Here is an 11,517-nt window from a genome sequence, read left to right as displayed (position 1 = left end):
ATAGAGTGCAATACACGATGCATAAAAATCAATGAACAAACTGATCAAGCAGAGCCTGTCATGAATTCTGGTTAGTTTCTTGAAAGCACCACCTGCATATACTCAGGCTCACATTCAAGATAGCCTCTCTATCAAGAAAAGTGCTATCAAAAGAGCTTGCACCATGTAGTTAAGAGTAGCATGGAAGCCATATTTGAAAAAAAAAATTATGATACTAAGAAGTGCTTATACAACCAACCAGTATTACAGTAATAGCAAGATCAGTTTCTACCAGTTGCTGTAATTGATGGTGCATGAATTATACTCCACCGAAATGGAGATTGAAATACATTATTGTTGATGGCGACCCACTCTGTACGCGAGGGGGAGAAGAGGCAAGCTCCGCCTACTCTCTCTCTCTCTCTCTCTATTGGCTGATACACAGATGCCAACAAACCTTGTTCTATTTTTAACCAGGTCAAGCTACACTAGATTTTTCCCTATAAATAAAGACCTGAAGTTTGTTCCGTATATGAACAATGTATCTTTACTGTAAACAGGATATATAAAAAAAATTCAAAATTAGTTCTTACCAATAAAATTACAAAAATCACATCTGACAACAATAGTTTCTCTACAATTTAAACATGTCTTCATAAAACTGAAAAAAACAGCATAATACTTGTTTCCACAAAATGACAAGTACATATTTCATTTTCATCCATCAGTCTTCTCTAGCAATACTTCACAATTTAAAACATACTTCTTTCGGTTACTGAAGGGGGTAACCTAAAGCATCACAATTTCTATCAAGCAGTTCTAATGAGGTTTCTTGAAGCTTCACAAGAAATCGCTGCAACTCGCAAGTCCCAAATGCCTGAAAAAATTTAATTTTGTATGTAAAACTCACAATTTGAATTTCCCCACTTCTTAACTCTTATTCATAATGGAAATTACTGGCATTATTTACCTCCTAAACAATAGTCATTAAAGGAAAAGAGGAAATAAAAATAAAATAAATAAAATAATTCAAGATAGTAAATAGGAAAGCAAAGCAAAACCAGAACTCTGAAAACATAGGAAAGAGTACTTAAGCAGAAGTAGGTAGCAACATAATTATATAATTTATTTATAAAACTGACAAATTTTATTTTTAAGTAATAAAGGTGAAGCAGCAAGGGACTAAGATAATTTATCTGAAGAGATGAAAAAATTCCTTGATTAATAGTTCCCTTGCTATTTAACCTTAAAATATGAAGTTCACACATTAAACACAAAAGTTTAATTCATTAAATCATCTCTATGTATAGAACGACAAGATCAACTTCAAATTTGTGCATACTGTCAAGTCAGTTCTGAAGAATAATTAAAAATACTTACCTTGTACAACTGATGCTTTTCGGAGGCTATAATATCAGCCAACTGGAGTGCTTCTTTAAAACTTTCTGTGGAGTGAAGGATATTTTGCAACAAAGAGGCAACCTGCAATATACATAAATATAACTTTGGTAAGTCTGTAACAATGAAGATTCTACAAATTTAAAACAGCAACAGCAAAAAGGACATAGAAATTTCTCATTTTTGGTAACCTTGCCATGCAGTGTTTTATTAAAAGGCAGGATAAGCATTTATGATAAAATGTGATGGACAGCTAACTATATGTACTCAAGTTCTAAGTGTGAGCAGTCTATATTGCATTTGCTTTAGTATGACTATCATAGTGAAGAAATTGGTAACTGTATCAGAAGAATAATATAAATGGTGTCCATCAAGGATCAGTGCTCAGCTATTTGCTGTTCATTACAGTAAGGCAAGAGGCTATACAGGCATGCAGAAAAGGAGGTTTTGGGAATGCAGAAAAGGGGGTTTTGGGAATTATCTTTGTGCAGACAACCTTGTAATAACATCAGAATCTGCAAGAGGTATTGAAATGCCTCAAATGTCTAATGACAATGTCTAAGAACTTAATGTAAACAAATCACAAAATCTGTGGTGACTAGAAAGGAAGCAAGTAAAAAGGTATAATCATGGAAAATGGCCATGAGATGCAACAAGTTGATCTTTTAGTTCCTATTCTTAACATGATATGACTGAAGCTGAGGAGGAGGCTTTTATGAGTAAATTGTAACTGGCAATGAGACATAGATTCATTAATATGATCCAGAGAAAAGACAGTCCAACATTGGCTTCCTCGTGGATCTTGTTGACCAGTTAAATTCAAAGCAGAGAGGTAGGCACAGGTGATGACCATTGATTTTTGGGATTCAGGAGTGAAGCTAGTAGATTTTCTTGAAGGGCAAAAGACTGTCATGGAAATAACTACATAGGGGTTATAAAGAGCAACTTCATTTTTATCAGTATGAATGACATAAACATCCGGTATATTACCTGAGGTATATAAATCGATCTGAGGACAGACAGTTGGTGCTTTCGGTCCAGGCTCCAGAGATTCTGGCATAAGTTCTTCATCACCACCCACCCCAGTGGTGTCAGGTTCTTGGTCATCTAATCCTGAGTCTACTAACCATCCACCCTCAGGAAAAAGCAGTACGTTGTACAAACGTTCACAGGCCGTCTGCAATGCGAAAATTAAATTATTCAAATGTAATGAGTGAAAAAAGTAACATAAGGTATTCATACAGTGGACCCGCGAATCTGCAGGGGATGCATTCCAGACACCCAATAAATAGCTAGAATCCACAATATACTTAGAACCACTATAAAAATGCTTAAAACTGCTTATTTGTTAGTTCAAATTCAAGAAAAACCCACTAAAAATGCTTTATACCTGTTTTTTTAATAGTTTTATCACAAAATGTGCATTTAATCATGATACTGATATGAAAATACAGTATTTTGTGGATATTTCTAATAGAAAAATACCGCAAATACACCAAATTTCCTGTGAATAATGGATAGAATAAAACACTTCAAGACCATGCAAAAAAAAAAAAAAAAAAAAAAAAAAAAACAAAAAAAAAAAAAAAAAAAAAAAAAAAAAAAAACCCTGATGTTAATAAAATTTTGTGAACTGAAGTAGCAAACTTATTTCCATGTGCTCGCAAAAACAAAGACCTGTTTTTCTGCTTTCATACACGATACAAACATCTGCTCCACAGTTTAAACTAACAATTTTTAACTGGAGCTTTAAACAAAAATACATGAGCACCTAACTTTCAAAATTAGATGTTTCCATCATCCTTGATGAAAAAACAAAAATGAGTCGAACTTTACATTGACTAAAGGTAATGGATCCTGGTCTTTTAACCCCGTCATAAACAAGATGGCGGATGCACATGCGCAATAGTCACTTCTGCAGATTTTGATGCTGGAAAACTGGGTTCAGCCTCGCTGAAGATGAGAGAAAATGCCCTCTTGTCTTTTGAGTCCATTATACCCAATCACTTGTTGTAGTGTTTATCTTTATGACACAATACCCAGCTACAAGATATTTCTTTGATATTAATCTAGATGAAAGAGACTCATTAGAAACGGCGACCCTGAATAGGGATATAGCTGGGAAGAGAAGAATCTAGTCACCATGGAGCTCTGGCACACCATGGGGGGACAACCTGAGGACAAAACAAGTGACTACACTACCAAAAAATAAGAATTTTACCTTAGTTATAAGTTTTAGTGTTTGCTTCCAGCGATCAAGTTCACCCTGGTGCTGCTTACTAGCTTGTTCATAAGCTACTTCTTGTGGCGGAACTACCTAACCCTACAGATGGTTTTTCAGGTGCAACTGGCCTCTTTTGATGGTAATGGTCAAACCAATCTGTGAACGATTCTTGAGCATCCTATGCAAAGAAAGACATGGCAACTACTATTAATACAAATAAATTTCCTACCCAAAAAGGTTCATATGGTTAAAAAAAAAGTCCTTATTACAGTGCTTGTCTTATCAAACTTCTAAATTTAGTATTCTTGAAATGCATAAATTTTCTACTTGAATATACTACCATTAATTCCTCGTGACAAGCTATTCTCTGCTCTTTACTTTCTAATGATGTTATCTTAATATGTCACACTTAATCTTCTCAACTGTCTCTCATCAGACAATGATAATTCATGATGGTACAAGAAGTAAAGAGTTGAAAAACATAAAAAATGCAAAATTGAAAACAATGGCTTTCTACATTCTGTAATCCAACAGTTACTTAACTAGATCTTAATATAATTGAATATAACTTACCAAGAATGTTTTTATGCAAAAGTATTCACGCACGATATTTTCTGTTTCTCCTGATAGATCTGGAGAGCCAGTTTCCTCCTCATGTTCTTGCACAACAATGTTCACAGAATCACTTGGTATCTAAAACAGAACACCATATTTATAAATATTTTTACAACTGGAAATCATCCAGAGTTAAAGGAAAACAACACGCTGCACAGTAGTTAAAAAGTAAATTTTGCAAAGCATATGGGAAAACTTAAAAAAAAAAAATCCACCTTTCAGAGGACTAATACAATGGCATAAACATAAAATCTAGTATACTCTAAAGCAACAGAACAAACAAATATACAGATGGGAAACAATATTCATACCTGACAGTCAGGAAGAAAATGAGGAAGGGACATTAAACTGGTTAGCATCTTAGCACCTGAAGTCAGTAATCTATTCATGTACCTGTGTACCCCTGTGGGTTGTGGCGGGATCACAAGCCAGAAAAAAAAACAAGAGCAAAATCCCCCCCACATTAACCTAAACAATCCAACTGCCAAAATCCACCCTCAGTCACACTTTCTTCTTTACACAACAAATACACACAGGACAATTGACCTACACCTATACAAAACAAAAACAAAAACACAAAACACACGTACTTACCAACACTCCAGATACTCCCGGCTATCCTGTGCTGTCCCACTGGTTGAGGTCCAGAAATACCAACAACAATACAAAAAATCACACATAACAACAAAACACAACACAACAAAAGACCACTGCACAAACAACACAACAGCACAGGCACAACAAATCTAAGCAAAAAAAACACTAACTTGACAACAACAAAACACAAAAACAGCTAATTTCCAATCCTTCAAATAACTGTCCGACACTAATAAACCTCACCAGTTCTTACTAAAGACTCGCTTAAGACTGCCCGAAAACTCTCACTCAAAACACAGACCTCCAACAGCAACAGCCCAGAACCTATCGACAACCAATTCAGTCATTAACCATCCATACAGCAATTACACCCCTCCTCCCTCATCTCTCTCTCTCTTCTCTCTCATCTCTCTCTCGCTCTCCTCTATCTTCTCTCTCTCTCTCTCTCTCACACACACACAGACATTGTCAAATGGAACTTCATAACTCCTCCATATTTCCCTCCCCTGTTACATTTGACAACGTCTCTTTTCACTCACAACACCCACACTAAATAGCCTTCCGCAACACCCAGGGATGCTCAGATGCAGGTCCCCTGGATCTTCTTTGAGGGCCCTCATACACACTCTCAGTTACACCGCCATCAACTTCTCCCAGATCACTTCCAGTCAGACTACCATTATTATCTCCCTCACTACCATCCCCCCAAATCCCATTCACTATCTCATCTACCCCCTCTAACTCTTGTCCGAACATCTCTCGTAACTCTGCCACCAAATCACTTACCTCATTTACACTCCTGCCAAACTCCCGAAGAGACTCATTCATACTGCCAACTACATCCTTACCATCCTTACTACTTGATTCCCTTCCTGGTGAAACTTCACTAAACCCTGACAATTCAAACCCACACACGCTATATGTATCATTCCTCCCCTCAAAGTCATCTGTATTACGCTGTGTAGCCTTATCCACCATTTTTACCCCAACACTAACCCCTCTATCATGCAGCTCACGTTTCTCCTTTTCATTCCCTTTCCTTACCTTTTTCCGCTTCCTTCCATACTCAACCAACACCAACTGCCGATCTTCCAGACCCATTTGCTCACTGACACTCGGCTCACATTTATTCACCCTCAACCACTCACTCATCGCATTCTCCCAAACATACTGTCGCATACTAGAGGACCCACCCAATTGAATCCCCTTAACACCTAGTTTCCCGAATTCCCAGCCTGACTCATCCTCTTTCGCCAACACACAATCGCCACATGACCTTCCATTCCACATTTAACACATTTCGCACGCTGTTCTTTACACATCCTAGCATAATGCCCGTTCTTCCCGCAGTTGCCGCAAACTATGTTCATACGGGTACCCCTACATCCACTAGCTATATGCCCTACCTGTCCACACCTATAACATTTAATATCCCTATCTTTCTTACACTCACTCACCAAATGCCCTGTTTGCCCACATCCAAAGCACGCTCCTAACGCCCAACGACATTCATTCTTCCTGTGTCCTGGCTTACCACATCTATAACACTGATCTCGCTCACAACTAACTGACCCTACTCTTCCAACAACACTCGCACTCCTATCTCTTTTAGGGCTAACTACACTCACATTACTTGCCCTAACACTCCTATCTACCACTCGCTCTGCCATTCGCCTTGGCCCTTCCAAAACTGCCTCCCTTTAGCTTTTAAACTCCGGTACAACCTCAGCTACTTCAGTCCTAACACTAACACTTCTACTCTCTTTCATACACCTATCTAACTCATAATCCTCTACTATTTCTAAAATGTCGTTCCAGGTTAACCTTTCATTCGTCCATCGCATTTTCTCCTTACGCTTCAGATTTATAAACTCATATACACTCTCTGGTACAGTCGCCAACAACTTTCGCACTAACTCCTTACACTCATTTATCCCTTCGTCCCCAAACTTTTTTCTAGTTAATGTTTCTAACCTACAGACATACATCGACAACGACTCACCAACATTCATTCTTGCCTCCTCAAAATCTTGCTTCCTCCTATATCTAACGCTACTCTTTATCCTCTTTGCCTGTTCTACAATCCTAGCTTTTACACTCTCATATGGCACATTCCCTACACTCATAATTACCCTATACATATCCAACAAAAATCCCGTCAAAAAGCTACCTAACTCTCTTGCCCAGACCCTCTTGTTATCCCCATACTTTGCCTCACAATACCTCATATTCCTCAAAAAAGTCTCTAATGTCCCTGCTACCATATTCCTCGTATTGTGCACATCGGGGTACCTCTCTCATATACACAGCCTTTCGTACTTCCCGCTCACTCTCACTTTCGCTACTTCCATTCTGACCCATCTTTCCCTCTTCCGAATACAGCGAATCCACTTCCATACTCACATCCATACCCCTGACTACGCTCTTCTTACCCTTCTTCTTTCTACTTACCTGTTTCCACTCACAGCTATCCAAATCACTCTCAGCCCTTTCCCCAATGTATTCTGACCTAGTCTCATCTTGTCCATCACCCTTATTAACCTTCTTTCCCTTAAGTCTTCTTCTTTTCCTCAGCCACTTTCTTATTCTTGTCCTCAGGTTTATCCTTATCCTGTGTCTTCCCCTTCTTTCCCTTACCTATCACAACCGAATCCCCTTCTTCACTCGTACACTCATCCACTCGCTCTTTTGCTTCCTTTACCACTCCTGGCCCGTCACAAGACCCAGTAGGCCTACCTCCTACAGCTCCCTCTCCCACGAATCCCTTCATCATTTCCTGCATCATCTCTTGCACTGCATTCATCATTACCCCCAATTTTTCATCCATTTTCTCAACCATTCTCTCTTCCGCTCCTTTCACCTCTTCTTTCATTTCCACTTTTGCACTCCTTAACATTCCTCTCATTTCCTTTAACTCCCTCTTCTGCTCCTCACACTCTACCCTCAACCTCTCATTCTCCACTTCCAGCCTTCCCTTAGCTTCCCTCGCCAACCTCAGCTCCTCCTTCAGCCTCTCTATCTCCTTCAACCCTTCCATCCTCACTTTCTCCATCAATCAAACAACTCACTACCCAATTATTGTCCTGCAGCTGCCGCACCAACAGTCCCTGTTCGGGCGCCAAAAAATAATGTTGCCGGATCACGCCAGAAAAAAAAACAAGAGCAAAATCCCCCCCCCCACATTAACCTAAACGATCCACTTGCCAAAATCCACCCTCAGTCACACTTTCTTCTTTACACAACAAATACACACAGGACAATTGACCTACACCTATACAAAAACAAAACAAAAACAACACAAAACACACGTACTTACCAACACTCCAGATACTCCCGGCTATCCTGTGCTGTCCCACTGGTTGAGGTCCAGAAATACCAACAACAATACAAAAAATCACACATAACAACAAAACACAACACAACAAAAGACCACTGCACAAACAACACAACAGCACAGGCACAACAAATCTAAGCAAAAAAAACACTAACTTGACAACAACAAAACACACAAAAACAGCTAATTTCCAATCCTTCAAATAACTGTCCGACACTAATAAACCTCACCAGTTCTTACTAAAGACTCGCTTAAGACTGCCCGAAAACTCTCACTCAAAACACAGACCTCCAACAGCAACAGCCCAGAACCTATCGACAACCAATTCAGTCATTAACCATCCATACAGCAATTACACCCTCTCCTCTCTCTCTCTCTCTCTCTCTCTCTCTCTCTCTCTCTCTCTCTCTCTCTCTCTCTCTCTCTCTCTCTCTCTCTCTCTCTCACACACAGACGTTGTCAAATGGAACTTCATAACTCCTCCATAGGGTGGCCTCACACCTTTTGCCCTCATACCTCTTCTGATATTAAGGGATCACATTTATACATGTCCTGGCTGATATTCAGATCCTTCATAAAGGTTTCTTTTATAAAATGAGACTCTAGAAAATTTCTTTTGAGTACACTGTGGAATGAACTATTTTTTATGGCCCTCTCCACTTTACTGTATAACTGTTTTTTTGACTAATGTATTAAAAATCAAATGTTCACTTGAACTTTTGAGGTTCTAGTTTCATAATATCCTCATGGAGTTTCACAGTCCAACAGTGTGAAGAATAAAAGACCTCTGGAACTGCAAAATTTGAAACCTGACTGACAACTGAACTTGTATATCAGAACATTCCTCGAGCCAGGTATTTACCTAGCTGACAGCTCAAGGGAGCAGTGAATCACATATTCATAAATCTGCACTGCCAACTGGCAAAGGGGAGGAGACACCATCCCTCCCTGTTTGTTGAGAAATGCCACTTTAGTTGTGTTGCTGCTCTACACTTGAGTAACTTACTAAATGAACTTGGAATGCTTGTAACACTAAACACACTGACTACATCTCCTGAAATGAGTAATCCCTTAAGTTGTGTCCCAACATTTCTTTCATACATTCGGGTTGTGTGTGTCAATGAAATCCAACTAAGAGATATCTGTTGGCCATCCACCACGCTACATACTCCTGAAAGGACCACCACTTGGGATCCCACTACTTTATGGAAGCTGAGGAAGCATTGACAGCTCCAGCACTAGGTGAAGGAAAGAATTCATATGAGAAAGGACTACTAGGGATGTTAAGCATACAACATATCTTTTGCTTGTACTCAACAAAGACATCTTCCTTGTACCTGGAAGTCTGAGTCAAGAGGGTGAGGCTGGTGCTAGGGACAAAACCTAACTAAGAAGAGCACCAGGTGACAGGGCCTTTTCACATCTTGAGCACTACCTGCCCCCACAATCATACAATGACATAACAGCAAATAAAACCTAAATGATTGTACTGCACAACATTTATTTTTCTCTTTCAAACATCTTGCAGTAAGGTATTCTCAAAATTTTCCAGTATGGTATTCTTGGTGTGCTAATTTGAAGGCTGTATCCTATGTAACTAGTAATACCAGCCTGAACTTAGCTCTGCAAGTCTAAGGCACCTACGCAACTCTATTTGGATTTTTGCCATTTAATTGTACGGTGCTTTTACGTTGAATGGAACCAGCGGTTATTCAGCAACGGGACCAACGGCTTTACGTGACTTCCGAACCACGTCAAGAGTGAACTTCTATCACCAGAAATACACATCTCTCACTCCTCAATGGGATGGCCGAGAATTGAACTCGCGACCACCGAGGTGGAACGCCAACACCATACCAACCATACCACTGAGGGTTTTGCCATCTAATAACATGGTTTCACAAAGATGTGATAATGGGCACAGTCTGGGTAAGGGATGAGCAAAGAATTGAGGGGTTATTGTGTACAGAATGAGGATTAAGAGGTTCTTGTGTGAAGAATGAGGAAAATATGGGAAAGATGTGGTTTTCAAAGGCCTGAAAATATAATGAGATCTCAGGAGTAGAAATTTGAGAAAAATAAAACACAAAAGAGTCATGGGGGGCAGAATTTAACAGAAGCCCTTTCTATCACATAATACTTAGTTCGTATACATACCAGTATCAGCCTGTCCTTAATCCTATGCATTAATGCTTTCATCTTTCTTTCTGTATCAGTTTATCACTTTTTGTATTTAACAGCTTATAACAGATCAATTTTTACTTGTAAGTTTAGTTGTATGATACTTTAATTTTACAATGTGTAATTATGCAAAATTTTCTTCTGCTTCTCCCTGCACTTACAATGACAATTTCTTCTGTCACATAAAAGATACAGAATTTTTCACTACTCTACTAAACTCATTACTACACACCTTGTTAAACAGAACTCTAGTTGCCCCAATTTTGCGGGAAACTAGGAAGCTTCTCATTAGGGCATTAGCTTGACGGAGTGCTTCAGTTCGTTGCCTCTTGTCATATAAAAGCCAGTCGATTGCATTTATTTTAACTCTATCCTCTGCTGTGGTTTCTGCTAACACCTGTCCCTCTGGGTCTCTATTACTTGATGAGAGCCTGTAAAAAATAGAATGTATAAGTGTACAAAACAACTAGTGCATAATGAAGTTTAATCTTTTTCAGTAAAATACTTGATCTGAAAAGACAACTCTCTTTTGGAGCAAAACATACTAGTACAGTCGATCTCCGCTATTCACGGACTCCAGATTTGCGGATTTCTCTATGAACCTTACATACCCATTATTTGTGGGAAATTCACGTATTGGCAGTATTTTCTATGAGAAATATCCACAAATGACTGAATTTTCATATCAATTTCATGATCAAATGCACTTTTTTTGATAAAAATATTAACAAAAACAGTATAAGCATTTTTAGTGGGTATTCCTAGAGTTTGAACAAACAAAATGTTATTGTTATGATACAATAAAGTTTGTTCATACTTACCTGCAGATATATATATAGCTGTATTCTCCGAAGTCCGACAGAATTTCAAAAACTCCCGGCACACGCAGTGGGCGGCCAGGTGGTTAGTACCCATTCCCGCCGCTGGGAGGCGGATATCAGGAATCATTCCCATTTTCTATTCAGATTTTTCATACCACTGTCCCTGAGGGGAGGTGGGTGGGTACTTTAATTATATATATCTGCCAGGTAAGTATGAACAAACTTTATTGTATCATAACAATAACATTTTGTTCACGAAACTTGCCTGTCAGATATATATATAGCTGAATCCCACCATTGGAGGTGGGAAGGGACAGAATAGAAGGATTAGGAAACACCTCAAGTGCAGATGATTGACATCTTGATTC

The 11,517-nt window shown here is 38.8% G+C and overlaps 1 protein-coding gene across 1 annotated transcript in view; it reads right to left on the bottom strand.

Annotated features, from left to right (window-relative positions):
* Positions 1–561: 561 nt before the first annotated feature.
* Positions 562–11,517, bottom strand: part of LOC135206943 (nuclear pore complex protein Nup107-like) — a 118,502-nt gene continuing 107,546 nt past the window's right edge. Inside the window, 8 exon segments of the mRNA XM_064238467.1 lie at positions 562–856; positions 1,360–1,461; positions 2,368–2,415; positions 2,417–2,554; positions 3,599–3,685; positions 3,687–3,779; positions 4,175–4,294; positions 10,561–10,759. Coding sequence (XP_064094537.1) covers positions 752–856; positions 1,360–1,461; positions 2,368–2,415; positions 2,417–2,554; positions 3,599–3,685; positions 3,687–3,779; positions 4,175–4,294; positions 10,561–10,759 — 892 coding nt within the window. The 3' untranslated portion in view covers positions 562–751.

Source organism: Macrobrachium nipponense, chromosome 31 (assembly GCF_015104395.2).
Source record: "Macrobrachium nipponense isolate FS-2020 chromosome 31, ASM1510439v2, whole genome shotgun sequence".
Classification (NCBI taxonomy): Eukaryota; Metazoa; Arthropoda; class Malacostraca; order Decapoda; family Palaemonidae; genus Macrobrachium; species Macrobrachium nipponense.
Note: the sequence above shows the minus strand (reverse complement) of the source record. Positions and strands in the feature narration are given on the sequence as shown.